The sequence below is a fragment of the Bos mutus genome, chromosome 11, assembly GCF_027580195.1.
Source record: "Bos mutus isolate GX-2022 chromosome 11, NWIPB_WYAK_1.1, whole genome shotgun sequence".
Lineage (NCBI taxonomy): Eukaryota > Metazoa > Chordata > Mammalia > Artiodactyla > Bovidae > Bos > Bos mutus.
In genome coordinates, this window is record NC_091627.1 from 28,543,059 (window position 1) to 28,558,492 (window position 15,434).

The 15,434-nt window shown below is 48.8% G+C and overlaps 1 protein-coding gene across 4 annotated transcripts in view; it reads right to left on the reverse strand.

The window, feature by feature from the left end:
• Window positions 1-11,591: 11,591 nt before the first annotated feature.
• LDAH (lipid droplet associated hydrolase) overlaps window positions 11,592-15,434 on the reverse strand; it is an 88,524-nt gene continuing 84,681 nt past the window's right edge. For 3 of the 4 annotated variants that reach the window (XM_070379170.1, XM_070379172.1, XM_070379171.1), the window contains exon 7: window positions 11,592-15,289. In XM_070379170.1, coding sequence (XP_070235271.1) covers window positions 15,098-15,289 — 192 coding nt within the window. In that variant the 3' untranslated portion in view covers window positions 11,592-15,097. The remainder of the gene's footprint in view (window positions 15,290-15,434) is intronic. The other variant, XR_011466009.1, reaches the window with a different exon arrangement.

Sequence of the window (15,434 nt, forward strand, 5' to 3'; positions counted from 1 at the left end):
TGGAGGACTGGGGCTTGTCTGCCAGGTAGGCACAGCCCCCTCCAAATGGCACCCTCGGAGTGGCCCACATGTGCTTGTGCTTAGCTATCAAGTCTATGTCGGCTTTTGCACGCTTTCACTGTGTTGTTGCTGTAGTTTTTGGCAGTGCGATAGTAACGGGAAGTGAAGCCACACAAAAGTGCTTTTGTGAGATTTCAGCTCCCCACAGCCCAGTGGTTCAGAGCAGGAGGAAGGTCGGTCCCTCCCCTCCTTGCTCCTTGGAGGGGCATCTGCAGTTTCGCTGCTGTGGTCCTTTCAGAAGGACCATGGTGTGGGGGTCAGAAGTGGAAGACTATCCCTGGTCTCTCTGTTTTGCCCCAAGAAGTCTTGCTGATAGTAGGATTGTCTGTCCCCGTAAAAGGGAGGCAGAACATGCCAGCCTTCATTGTTTTATTTGGATCATTTCTGCCTGGGGGCCCTCTGTGGCCTGTGTAAATGATTGGGAGAAGGGAAAGAAACAGGTTGGATTCCACCTGCCTGGGGCTCCGAGGACTTTCTTGAGAAACCCTGCAGCCCTCCTGGTCCTCCTGCTTAAGGCTGTGCTGGGCTTTTTCCTTTAGGGTCCCTGAGAGGCCTTCTTCGCTACTCTTCTTGTCCTGGATGCTAAGATCCAGAGCGATTTATACAAATCTTCATTCTCAGAGATTACACTCTTAAAGAGAGTTTTGAAAGATTTAGATATAACTCATTTATTTAAGGATCCCCACCTGAGTCCTTTCTATCTTTTAAAATCCCCCCAAAGGAGGAGAAAGCACATTTATAATGTGAATTTATATGCTGTGGCTATATAAGTAGCTATCCATAACCAGAAAATGCAAGTCTCTTTTCATTAAAACAAAAATCCCAAAGCGGCTGCTGCAGTACACTTCCAGTCAATTTCAGTGACTGGGCAAACATCTATAAATTTTGCCAGAGAAGTGACACTCTCATTTTCTAAACTATGATTTGAATGGTATTTGCATAGTGATTACTCTGAGACCTATCACAATGAAGAATTTTTTTTAAAAGGGCACCAAAGTATTAAAAGTCATGATATTAGAAGTTTTAGAAAGGGAGCTGAAAAACTATAGCTAAATATTATTTTGAAGAAATTCTAGGATATTTAATCTCTTTGGACAAAAGCAAACATTTGATACTTTGTTAATGACTAGGAGAAACAATTGGAGAGGAAGAAATGCCTTGATTTGGTCTGAGCTTTCTGTAACAGGAAAAAAAAAATAGTCCATTTTCTGTTTCCTCCTGTTGACCTGCTTCCACCAAGATGTAATGAAAGTGATGGAGGAAGTGGGGTGTCTCCCTCATCTGAGTCCAGGCTGCACCCCATGGTGGGGGGCGTTGTCCTTAGTCACTGACAGTTCCTTCAATGACCCCTGATGCCCTCAATGTGTTCTTTGTTTACCGGATAAAAGGAATGCCACCTAGATTTCATCTGGAGCTGCACAAACCCACCAGGGACCACCGTGTCCCGTCTCAGGCCTCTGTATCTCAGAGTTAAAAGGAGGTGAACAGAGAGGATGATGTGTTTTGCTTTGTAAATGGGCCATCACACATGGAGACCGACAGATTTTTGCTGTGGAGATGTGGTTAGGATAGCTTTGTCAAGACGTGGACACGAGTGTTTTCCCTGCACGGTCAGTAGTACCCTGTACTGTCGTCTGTCTTCCAGGCAGTGGGGAGCAGGCCTGAATCAGCCAGCTGGAATCTCCAGTCCCCACGGATGGGAGAACGGGCTGCTGACAGTCATGGACAGAGTGTCAGGACTGTGAGTGAAGGTGGCCCTCCTTTAGCCTGGGGTCCCCAAACTCTTCCTCTCAAAGGAGACCCACCTTTCTATATTGCTGGGGGAGAATCGAGATCCTTCAAACCATTCTTTGCTAGAGAGGAGGGTCTGGCATTACTGCCTGGGGAGCACAGGGCAGGCCAGCTGGGGCCGTCGGGGATGGTGCCAGGTCTGCCAGACACCCAGGCAGTCTAGTCACTGCCGCTTGAAGCCAGACTTCTGTATTAAGGGTGATCCCAGCACTGGCAAGTGGCTGTGCCCACCGATGCTGCCATGCTTGCCTGGTTGAATTCTGGGTTTCCAAGCAGCAGGACTGGGTCCTCTGGAGAGGGTGGCAGGCCTTGTCAGCTTAGCTTGGGGAAGCAGGCTTGAGCTGCGCCGTTCCTTCTGTACATGCTCCCCTTCTCCCTCCTGTCCTGGCCAGTTTTTTTGCTGCCATGGCAGGGGAGGGAGAAGACAGGTGGACTGTGTGATTGGCGAGTTGCCCCGTCAAACCTTCTATGGGGACTTCTCCCTTGACATCTCTTGGAGGAGGTGTCAGCAGGAGCAGAAACCTCGTTCCCATTTGTGCTCAAGAGAGTCTGACTACCTTGTGGATGTCATCACAGTGTAACTCAAACCCTACAAGTCAGTTATCCTGTTTGCAGTCTCATTCAAACTCAAGTAGACTGATTTTTTCCTTAAAGCAGAGACAAAAAAACTGAATGCTTTCCAAGTGCAGCTTGTGCAAAGTCCGACTCTCCTCTTGCTTGAACGTGGGCTCTAGAGAATCCAATGAGAGGACCAGAAGGCACTGTAGCCTCCTCTGGACCAACATGCTGTCTGGGGCCTTGGGGATTCTTGGGACACAGAGCTTCCTGCAGGTCCAGAAAGCAGGGCCAGCTCAGTGGGCCTTGGGCAGAGGACCTCTGGGGGACGCCACGTGGGCTGGGCTGTTAGGTGCTGGAAAGCAGGGTCCGAGAGGGCCTAGGTCAGATCGTGCTCTCAGAAAGGGTCTGGACTGGGGAGGAAAGAGTCATGGCTGAGTGACCCCAGAAGATAGAGGGCAGTGAGGTGGGAAGTAGCTGGACCCCTCCACAGGGCTGTGGGCAGTGCAGAGGCTGAGCCCACCATGGAAGTGCCCACAGGAAGGCCACTCCACTGGGGGTCTCTGGAGAAGTCTGGCAAGTCATGGGTGGTCACCTCCCTGCTCAGAGCGTCAGCAAAATGAGAAGCGCTTGGGTCCCGTGGTTTAGAATTGTCCTTCGTCTCCAGAGCCCATTCACGTCATTTGAAGGCAGAGCAGAGGTGACCTCCTGGAGAAGGTTCCCTCCAACCCAGCCCCAGAGCGGCTGTCACAGGTGCTGTAGCTTTTTCCTGTGTGTGTGTGTGTGGGTGTGGGTGTGGGTGTGGGTGTTTGGGTGTGTGTCTGTTCATTACACTCTTGGCCTCCATTGGTGCTTCTTGGATGTTGCTCTGGTATCCTCCCAGGGCAAGGTAGGCCAAGAGTCCTGGGGGTCGGGCTCAGCTCACCAGAGCCACGGCTTTTCTCACATCATGTCCCAGCTGAGGGGCATTATCGGCCCCGCTGGAATTCTGCCTGTGCTCCAGGGTCAGTAGAGTCACACCTGGCTGAGATTTTTCTGTGACCAAGTCTTGGACGGGGGCTCCCACACTGCGGGTACTACTCTGGGAGGAGAGGACAGAAAAGGTGGCGCCTTGCTGCAGCCCAGACAGGGACCTGGGCTGACGCGGAGTCCTGGACAAGGCGGGCAAGCCCACCTGAGGATGAACTGCTCCGCCAGGGCCCCACCTGGCCCTCAGCCACGTCATTGCTGGGCCGGTGTGTGGCCCAGCTACTGGGGGTGTGACCCAGGGGCAGATGCCAGAAAAGCTATGCTTCCTCTTCTTTTTGAAGCCCTGGACACCAGTAGCAGAGTTGAACACTAAGGAACATGAGAAGGGAGGAGAGAAAAAGATGTTATTTCTAACTTTTCAGACAGCTCAGCCTTTGGCTCCTGGAACCTGCGGCCCCCTTTATTGGAGCAGGTTTCTTCCTCCTTTTGTGCTGTCCTGGACTTTAATATGCACCCAGGGTTTTAACTGCACAAACAGTTAACTCCCACCGAGGCTCTAGGTTAGAGAAGCCTGTTCTGTCTGGGAAGGCCACACTCCCAGTCTGCAGACAGCCAGCTATGTGGATGTGGCTGCATGGAGAGGGTTGGAAGTCGGCCTGGTCCATCAGTGGGGGTGATTTTGGCCATATGGGCTCTGGTCCGTCATTCAGGGCTGCTCTCTGCTTGTAACATTTGTGCTTCCAGAGCTCAGCTTCTTCCCACCTGCCCCACAATTGCCTCCACGTTGTTTGCTGTGTGTGCAGAGGGCCTGGGGCTTGGCGGCGGGCAGCGTTGGGAGGTTGGGGCTTCGTGGCTGCAGCAGCAGCTGTAGCAGAGCCACCCGGGCCTCCCAGGGTAAAATCAAAGCGTGTGAGGTCATTGCAAAATCAGTTTGCATTTCAAGTCATGCTTGTACTTGTTGAAAAGTACAAATACACCCCCAGAGAATCACAGGCAGTGGGCGGTGGTAAGCTTTCTCTGCCTTGACAGACCTTCCAGTGGCAGTCTGTGGGCCCCCGCTAGTACCCTCTAGTATCTTGTCTGCGTGCTGTGTTGGCATAAGAAAGGACTAGCTTCTCTCTCACACACACATCCCTATGGAGTAAGAGGGCTGGAGTGTTCATAGAGCCTTCCCAAGAGGTGTTTCTCCAGGCAGGTGAGCCTGTGGGTAGGACAGCTTGATGTGCTACTTACTGTATGAAGCAGTTTTCACTCTTTTTTGGCCTGGTGAACTTCCCTCTGTTAGTTTAGGGCAGTGCAGAAGCTTTTAATCTTCTAAGTCAGTAATGGGATGTGAAATAAATTGTCTAGAAGAAGAAGAAGAAGCTTCGCATAGCAAGTTCCAGGTGCCTTTAGGCCTGGAGGTTCAAGACCTTCCAGACGCAGCGAAGTGTTTTTGCTTTTGCCTTTCTTTTTCACTGGCTTTTAAGATGTAGGCCAACAGGAGTGTGATGGTGTGGAGATCTGCCCAGGTGGGCATGGGCCAGTGGTGGTCTTCTTTGCAGCCGGTTCTTTTCTTCTCTGTGCTTTTCCACCTGACCAGCAGTTACTGCATCCAATGGCGGGGGCAAATTATCTATCTGTTCCCAGCCTCGACTCCGCTCAGACACTTGGCTGCTAGAATCTAGAACCTCAGCCGGACCTTCCTGGGCTGAGGTGTGCTTGTGGTGGACAGTGACGAGACTCCCACCCTGTGGGGCTTATTCATGGGAGTCTTGCTGAGTTAGAGGTCAATACAAACCCATCTCTGCCCGGGAAGCACGCCCTTCCCTTAAGGCTGCTCCCTGGGCTGCAGGATGGGGAAGAGTCATCTCTGGCTGGAGGTTCGCTGCAGCCACACACAGCCATACCTGTTGTACATTCTTTGTCACGAGCCCATTTTCTCACGCCTCTCAACCTGGAGTGGCCCTCACCTAGATTTTTCTGGGGGTGAGTGAGTCTGAAAAGCAGTGACAAGGTGTGTCAGAGGCCCTTCCTTGTCTGCATGTTTATCTCTGAGTGACTGAAGGCTGCCAAGGGCAGAAAAAGGTGCACGTGTCCCCGCGGCTCAGGGCAGCAGGAACTTGGCTTGAGGGGAGCAGGCTGGCTTGAGGAAGGCTGCACCTATTAGCAGGGCTTATTTTCTTTGCAACTTATATTTCCGGGTCAGGACCTGTGAGAGTAAGAGCAAAGTCAGCCATGCAGTACTCTGTTTCGAAAGTGATGATACAGTTCAGGGAGAAAGCAAGATCGTGATAAAATGTGTTTTCTGGCTGGGAAGTACTCAAGTTCCAAGCCAGGAACGGAGGCTCTGGAAAGGGGGAATGTCTCTGTCTTTCTCCACCTGGAGAGCATCTTTAGAGCAATGGTTTCATTTTGTTTTTTGGCATTTCACTTTATGCTGTAGCACGAAGAACTTTTATGTTTTTTATGAGGAAGAATCATCTTCGAGTCACTTTAGGTCTTTTAGCTGCAAGTATTTCACCCCACATGGAAAGTTAATGATTTCTTTTAGCAAGATTTCTGTAATGATTTTTTTACTTGCCTTCAGTGGATGAAAATAGGAGATTCTGAAAAGTTTGGAAAGCATTTACTTTCTTCCTTTTTTTTTAAATATATGAAGAAGCAGCTTTTCTCACTGTGAAGGCTTCTGCAGAAGTCCGGCACCAGCTTACCTGTGGTGCATTTGCACAGGCGCTGGGCGGGCAGTGCGTCTGATGTGATGGGCACCCTGCCCTTTGCCAAACATGCCCTCCAGTGCCGATACAGTGATTTTAAAGGAAATGGGCGAAACTCGAAATGATGGCAATGCCATCACAGCTGAATGACATGCCGTTCAGTCAGCTGCTACAGACACAGTTAACGATGTGGGGGCACGGATAGATACCCCTTTTGTTTTGCAGTGACACTGTTTCTCGGCTTGGCTTGGGAGTGAGATGGGGAAGCCGGGGAGGTTTTTAGACTCATTTAACACAAGCTGAAATTTCCTTTGTCACCTGTCTTCTAGCTCTGGTTTGGCCTGAGGCTTGGGGGCTGGTGCTTGGGCCGTTCATCTCCCTGCTGCCCGGTTTGGCTATCTGGGCGGCACGAGCTGACGTCATGAATGCCACCCCTGTGCCCAGCCTGGCCAGCAGGGAACTCTTCCAGGGCAGGTACAAACCCACTGTGTATATGTATTCTCAAATTTAAATAGACTGTACATATTGGAATGTAAATGAACTGTAAAACAGCAATTTCTATTTTTCTGGACAGTTAGATAGCAGTATATATTTGTTAAACGTGCTTGTGTACTCTTCATTAACCGTCTTAATATTTTGTACAGATAAGTTGATTAAATATTTTATTGTTAAAACTGCTCTTGGCTGGTCTTTAGAGAACCACTTTTTGATTTGTTATCGTGTTTTCCCATGTTGAGAATAGCAGTCAACCTCTGAGAGTTTAGGAGTGGGTACATTGGAACCGGAGGTTCTGGGCCCATGAGTCTTGAAGCTGACCAACTGCTCCCCCTTGAAACACCTCAGGCTGTGAGTCCAGGAGGGTGGGGGCTTGAGCCATGGGGCTGCTGCTCCCTGGGTCTCTGTGGCTGGTGTGACCCTGCAGAGGACACTGTGCAGCCACACATGGTATGAAGCCACTGCAGGGGAAGGGAGGAGAATCAAGCTTGGGTTCAGGGGAGGAGGCCAAAACAGAGGAAAACACCTTCTCTTTGGAAAACAAGCACTGGCATTGGTAATGAGTGATCGCTGTCCTTCCAAGCACAGAGTGAGTGGACAGATTCTCTGTTTACAGATGTATCGGGCTCCTGCTGGATCTAGAAACCCAGGCACCCCCACCCTGGAGGCTGCACAGTTGTGAATCCTAGCAGAGAAGCCCAACTGCTGCAGCTTCCTCTGAAAGGCCAGTTAACATGCATCAGGAAAACCAGAAGGTCCTGCAGCGAGTTTGTGACGGGCACTGCTTCTTGCTACTCTTCTGGACAAGTACAGAGATCTGTGCTTGGTAATGTTGTCTCGGCTCCTTCAGCAGCTCCCCTAGATTGGGCAGGAGAGGATGGACCACACAGTCTTCCTCTCCCAGCTGTTTCCCATAGTTGAGTGAGAAAGCTGTTGATTTCATCCGTTCCCAAGTATTTCTGGGGAACTAGTGACGAAGCAGCAGTTGTGGGATGAGGACTTGGCCTCACTACCGACTTGTGAGGATCACCTTCTCTGGGATATGGATTGGGCCAGTGTGACTCACCTTTTCGCAGAGTGATGGAGCGCATGTCCACTGTAATCCAGTGTTCTTGTGGGATTTTAATGCCTGTCCCCATGTCAAGTGTCTTTCTCTGGTGAAAGGTAAATCAAGAAATTCCCTTTTTGCTTCTTACTTTCATGACTACCAAATAAAGGAGCCTCTAAGTTAAAAAAATTAAAAAAACCAAAAAACATTTTGGCCGCACTGCAGGGCATGTGGGATCTTATTAATAGTTTCCCAAACAGGGATTGAACCTGTGCCCCCTACACTGAAAGCACAGTGTTTGAACTAGACCACCAGGTAAGTTCCAAGGAGTTTCTTTGGCAGAAAAATGTTCACCTTGTAACTAACTCATTTGGCAGGTTGTTGTAAACGCATAGGCTTCATGACTCTGCCATTGAAAAAGGTAAAGTATTACATTACTTTGATGATCATAACCCTCAGTCAGTTCTTCATTTTCGTATTTTTCCCTCTCCACTTAACCTACCCCGGAATTCTGTGGTTAGAGGAGTACGCTTTCCGTTGAGAAGGGCTAGTTACAGGGAGAAGGGGAAATCAGGAGCCACATTTAAAATTTTATCCTATTTCCCAAACACTGATGAGAGATGGTCTAAAGGCCCTGCAATGACCGATGCTAAAAGGAGGCGAAGACAGACTTCTCCACTCCCCCAGGCCCCCAGCCCTGGTGTGCTCAGTGCCTGCTCATCTCAAGGCAGGCTGAGGCCAAGATGCCACCACCACCTGCTGCCTCCCTGAGAGCAGAGCTGCCTGATCTGGTTGTGGATGCCTTGTGCTCCTGTACCCCAGGGAAGCTCTCTTCTGCTCAGAAGGAACAGTTATCTGGGGAGAAGCTCGTCCGTTGTGACGTGTCACCAGAGTGCAGCCACTGACCGTGAGGCTGGGGGCGTCCGCCGAGCCCTAATCACATGCAGGTGCTTGGCCCTGCAGCGGTGGCCAGCGGGAGGAAGCCCAGATGTGGTGCGAAGCCCGCGCAGCGTGGATTTGCAGAGGCGGGGTGCTGGTCCCCCTGTGGGTGCGGAGGGAGGCCCTGCAGGTGCACCCGCACCCCTGGCTGTCATGGCCGCCCAGTCACAGGGTCACATTCCCATCCCGGGAAGAGGAATTTTCCCATAGACTCACCCAGCAAGGGAGTCTGTCCCAGTGTGGGGAGGTCAGCACAGCCCCTCTGCCAGAACGTCTGAGGAATGCAATGCAAAATGAAAACGCTCTGCTGTCTCGGAGCCGGGGCTTGTGTATTGTTGCTTGTAATTCCCACTTGGGGTGCTGCACAGGGTTAGCTTGCAACAAATAATAACCACATATTTGGTCGTTGCTAATACCCAAAGTCCAGAGGTTTTCTAATCACAGAAGAATGGAAGTAACAGTTGCAGCCGGACAGCCAAAGAATGGGCCACGGCATGCAGTGGCCTTGCTGAGAGTGGCCAGCCTGTGTCCTGGAATCTGACTCAGTGCTGCACAGTGAGGCTGGGGAAGTGCTTAAGGGATAAATAAGCAAGTCCTTGTCACAATTCCATTTACACACTCAGTTCTGAGGGACAAGGAGTCCCAGTGACGTGATCCTCTGACAAGTCCGACCGAGGGAACTATATTTCTTGAGAGCTTGCATATTAAGTATGGCAACAACTTTTTATTAACTTAGAAAACAACAAGTTATTGACTTGTCTGTGTGACAGGCCTTATGCTATAAGCCCTGAGCATAGAGTAACTAGATACAAGGCCCATCTCCTAGGACTCTCCTTTCAGGGGCAGGAAGGAGTGTTAATAGTGGGGCAGGGAGGATAAAAAGCCAGTTCCTGCAATAACAGCAAGTGCTTCACTAGGGATGGGGCCGGGGTGGCCAAGAGGGCTCTGATTGAAGGGAGAGGGAGAGAGGGCTCTGGGAGGCAGAAGCAGCTGGTATTTTGGGTCAAGCCTCCAGGGGGTGGGGTTGAGGCCTGGGCACTCTCAAAGCTGGAGCAGTGTGGATCCCAGAGGTTCAGGGCACGGGGCACTTCTGAGGAGCAGATAGAAATGAGCGTCTCTGGAGCACTGGGTGGCCCTTGACAGAGCTGCAGAGACCAGAATGTGGAACTGAGCCTCAGCTCTGACCCCCTGCCACCCCCCTACCCCCCACCGCCTGGTGCCTGAGACATCCCACCCCAAACCCCTCCCTGTCTCATCTTCCAATCTTTTAACGCTACTCAGTCGTTACCAACCATCTACTCTATACTTCTGACAACCTGGCCCTCGAATGCCCTTCCGGGACTCCCTTTCCCAACCCTCCGGGACTCCCTTTCCCAACCCTCCACTCTTGCCAGGCTGCCTGCCTGCTCTTTTCCTCCAGGAGGCAGCAGGATGCTGTGGGGAGGAAGGGGTGAGGCTGTGGCCCTGAGGCAGAGGCTGAGGGTCACTCAGCGGCTCTGAGGTCTTGACCGAGTCCCCTACTTGGCACCTGCGTGGTGGCACACGTGGTCACGAGGCCTGAGTGAGATGCTCTAAATGCAGGGCGAGGAGCATGTTCCAAACCCACCCAAGTTCCGCCTTTCCACCTGTCCTTCTGGCACCAGGAACAGCACCCACCGTCCCCCACAGGATGTTTCTCTTTACAGAGTTGTGACAACCTGGAGCCCTCTGTGGCCCCCCACCCGTGAGAGGCCTGTGGTCTGCTGGAAGAGGACACACCCACGTTCCACAACGGCTCCCCACCTCGGCCAATGTGACGGCTCACCTGCATCTCCAGCAGGCAGACGCAGGAACCTCAGCCCCTTGGAAAGGGAAATCTTTTCTGTCCTTGGCACTCCTCCAGGAGGGGCTCCAGCCTGAAGGTCTCAGAGATGTATTTGTTCACAGAGCACACGTGGTCCCAGGCACTGCCCACTCCCCGAGCTCAACCCCGCCAAGGAAGGGAAGAGCCCAGGGATATCTCTTCTCTCCAGCAGGTGGAGGCCAGGAACAAAGATGATGTCTCTTGTCATTTAAGAAACACTTTGTCATACAGAGTGAAGTAAGTCAATGAGAGAAAAATGTCATACTAATGCATACATATGGAATCTAGAAAAACGGTACAGATGAACCTATTTGCAGGGCAGGAATAGAGACGCAGATGGAGAGAACAGACATGTAGACCTTGTTGGGGGGGCAGCGGGGGATGAATTGGGATTGACATATATATATATAAACACTACCATGTATAAAATAGATAGCCAGTGGGACGCTGCTGTACTGCACAGGGAGCTCAGCTTGGTGCTCTGTGATGACCTGGAGGGGTGGGATGAGGGGGTGGGGTGAGCCAAGAGGGAGGGGATATATGTATACATACAGCTGACTCACTTCCTTTTATAGCAGAAATACAACATTGTAAAGTAACTATACCCCAGACAATTAAAAAAAACAAAACAAAACAAAAATATTTTGCTTCTTACATCTTTTCCAAAGGACTATAAGTTCCTCGAGGGGACATTTGGGTGCTTGGGGCTGTGTGTGGGAGGTCTGTATGGCCTGGGGTCAGAAAACTGTGTCAGGTGGGGGAGTGGCCCCCTCCTTTATCAATATGAATCATAAACGCTGAGACAATTAGAAGGTCTCAGGCTGGGTGAAACGAGGCAGAAATGGGGAATCGCAGAGCCCTGCACAGCACCACAGGGAGGAGAGTACAAGACAAACAAGTGTGCTGTCATCCTTTGGGTACTGGTTAATAGAGCATCTACCAGACAGGGTGCTAAATACCATACGCAAGACCTCACCTGACCCCAGTAAAGACAAATAAAAACCCTTCCAAGGTCCTAAGGCTAATGCAAGTGCTTTCAAGGGTGAGGACAGTGGGGGAGGGGAGGTGAAGCCTCTTTCATTTATTAGGGACACCTAATAAATGAAAGACCCATGATTTGAAACACAGTCGTTGTCTTCATTTACTTCCTAGAAGAAATAATTCACTTTTTGGAAAAGAAGCAATAAGAGACAGATGCAGGAGGAGAGAGCATGTTTTTTTCCCCCCAAATAATTATTTGTATACATTTCAAAATCATCTCAAACATACAGAAATGTTGCAAGAACGAAGAACGTTTTTTTCCTCTGAACTATTTGAGAGCTGACATAATGTCCTGTGGCTCCCAGGCATTTCAGTGTGTCTTCACTGAAAATAAGGACATTCTCCTACTTAGCCACAATAAAACCACTGACATCAGAACATTATCATTGATCTCTTACTCCCATTTAAAAACTTTAGATCCCATGCAATGAAGTTTCAAACTGCCCCAACAGTGTTTCTTTCTTTTTTTTAAATATAACATCTAATCCAGAATCAAGTGTTATATTAAGTTGTTGTGTTCCCTCAAGTCTGGAATTAAACTTAATATAATGTAGGATAAAGAAAAATCAAGCCTTTGGAGGTCACTGGCTCTTCAAAGGTTGACTGGAGGAGGCCTATGCTAAGTGGGCTGTTGCCTTGAGTGTCTGGCCACAAAAAGCCACAGGGGTAGCCTCTGGGGCTTCTCCCTCGTGGTCCAGAGCAGAATGGGGACAACCAGGCATGATTTCCAGTGTAGGTCTTTCACTCAGCACTAGATAACCCCAGAGGAGGTTATTAAACCTTTTGACAAGGACCATCACAGTGGCGCACTGGCATACACAGGCAGAGATGCTTCTGGAAAATGGATTTCACCCACTGCCTACGAACTTTAGTCTTTTGTTTATTTTATGTTATGATGATGTTTAATAATCAGTAATACAGCCAATCTTTATTGAGAAGATACTCTTTGTCAAGCACTGTGCTAAATGCTTTCATTTAATCATCCCATTCTTCCAACAATATGAGGTACGTATTATTATTAATCCTATCTTATGAATGAGGACACTGAGACATGGAGAAATTAGATGAAGCTGTCCAAAATCACACAGATGGTAAGGCCTCCAGAGTTCACATACCTTATCACCTCATATACATGCATGAACACTTTTGTTTAATTCCTAATGAAATAAAATGAGCTTCAATCTTCCAAAATCTGACCCTTCCCTCTCTAAAAGAAGCATCGAAAAAGTGGCTTTCAATTTAACTGAGAGTGTGCATGTGTGCTAAGTCGCTTCAGTCATGTCTGACTCTTTGCGACCCATGGACTATAGCCCGCCAGGCTACTCTGTCCAGAGGATTCACCAGGCAAGTATACTGGAGTGGATTGCCTTTTCCTTAAGAGATGGAGACCCCCATCTCTTAAGTCTCCTGTGTTGGCAGATGGCTTCTTTACCACTAGTGCCACCTGGGAAGCCCTTAATTGAGAGGCTATGACCTGAGTCTACCTCAGGAGAATGTGAAGATTGTAATCCTCCTCCCCAACATACAGAGGTCAGGCCAGGCAAGACCATAAAGTGTGGGTAAACTATTTGTTTTGAAAATTCATTTGGTGCTTAGATGAGTAACAGAATTACAAGCCATTATCTTTTACTTTATCATTTTACTTATTATTTTTTAAGCTCTGGTAAACTTTGGTTTATCAGATATAATTTCATACATGTGGACTTCTGAAACATGAAGTAACACTGTAAAATAAGGCTAACAGAAACACTGGGCATGTTATTCTTGATTCTAGTAGCATAATTTACCTAGTTTTTGCTTAAGTGCTTCAGTATCTTATTGAGCATCTCCTGTATGCAAGGTACTTCAGAGCCCTGAGACCCAGCTCCTAACATTAGATTTCTAGAAGGCCTCTCCACACAGCTGCCAATAAGGACTTTATATATGCAGCCTTCTGCCAATGGCTTATACATCTACTGGCCCCTTTCTGGGGCTGAGAGCACTGTTTGCCTGGAGCTTGGCTCCTCCCCTCTGAGACGTCATTTGCTCTGATGTGGAAGCCAGGCCAAAGGATCATATCTCATTCGACATTCACCACTGGGTTGGCAGCATATCAGAGCTGAATCTTTCATCAGAGGGCTTTAGGTTTTGAGAAGAAGGACAACATCCCCTTGTCCTTATGAAATGATAACACCATGAGGGATTTCCTCCAGGAGAAAAAATGGAATGTTTCTATCTATCATCAACAATTACTGCGGTCAATGGGATTTACTGGCTAAGTAAATCCTAAGGTCCCAGGATTGAATCAATTTAGGAAGGAAGCAATATTGTTAGCAAGCTCTAGGTCAGAGAACAAGCTTCTTCGTTATTGGAACTCAAGGTGTTTGGAGAGGGTGAATTCACATAATTTAATGGGTATTTGTTGTTGTTGTTGTTCATTAGTAAAACAATTTCTTTCCAACTAACTGGATAACTCATTTATGATGATCCTCTATTCAGCAATTTAAAGATGCCCTTTCAAAATTTAATTCCTAGAAGATTTTCAGAAGAAAAGAATCATTAATGTAGCTAACAGTCTATCCTCAAGGTCTTTATAGTACTTGGCTCATTGCTGGTCTGCAGTGGAGTTTGACTGAAAAAAATCACAGAATGGGCAGTTAGCTGTGGCAGGTACGAGCTTCATCGGGGGCAGCTTAGTGTCAGCCCATGCTGGCTCTGGAGAACGGAAGCCTGCAGGGAGCTCACAATCAGGACTTACTGGTTGGCTGTGGAGGAATGTATAGTCAGAATCCTTCAGTAACGCTTATTAGCTCTTAGTTGACCAGAGGAACGTCTGATGAGCTTTATTCGCTCATTACTGTGGGCACGTCTGGAAGTCACTCGCTCAGGGAAGGAGACAGGCAGTGCGTCGTCCCCTGCCACTGGCTCTGCTGGGGCTTGTGCACCGGCGGCCAGACAGAAGGCTGACCTGGTGGTCTGAGACACGCTGCAAGGTAGTAAGAGGCAGGGTGTGGAGGCTGTCCTGGTACCCAGTCGGATTTTGGTGATTTCAGCCAAGATCTGTGCAAAGTTAGTTGGGCTGACCTTCAACTTCTGTTCTTAAGAGAGACGCGGGTCCACTGCCAAGCTCCACTGCTTGTCACTTCCTGGATGAGTGTATTCTTCTCATAATTTCATTTTTCACATGTCTGACTACGCACTTGACATTCACTGGTCTTTTACATTTTCTAGTAGTTCTTTCATAATTTTCTCTGGGGGAGGGGTGCTATTCTACATTGTAAATTAAAATAAAAAATTTAGATTTCCTTTTGTGCAATGATCCTGCCTATCAAAATTAAGTTGATGGTGCCACTGGGCATTTCGTGCACACGTGAAAGACTTTGTTTAGATTGTTGTGTTCCCTGAGTCTTGGGAATGTGTTGTTAACTCCAGGGAATATTGGTCAACTGTGTTTGTTGCAGTCTGTAGCATGGGGAGCTGGGAACTGACAGTTTTTTAAGCTAAGAGGGTCTCACTTTTTTCTCTTCTAACATCAAATATTAAAATTAGACAGTCGCCTAGGAAGTATGCTGCTTACCGCTAGGAGGCAGTCGCCTATGAAGTATGCTGCTTACCGCTAGGGGGCAGTATACCTACTGCCTCTATGTGCCAGCTGTCGGCACTCGCACCTTGTGACAACGTCTACATTTTGGACAGATCATCCTTTAGCCAGTCGGCTACCATGTCGGCCATTTCCTGGAAAAAACTGATGACAAAAGCGTGAGGTATTTTTTTCTCACAGAGTCGAATATCTCCTTCTGGAAAATCTTTCTTCATGTCGTCATAGTACTCTTTTGGACACCAACTGTCTGTAGCACCGTAGTAAAATATAAGCTAGAAGACAAGACAAAAACACTTTATTAGAAAACACTTTCCCCTCCCAACATGGATCTGACACAAGCCACCTACGATGCTTTGAAAACAGCCCCTGCACCTGGCCCTGTACGCTAGTCCCAAAGCTTGCTGCAGAGAGCGGCTC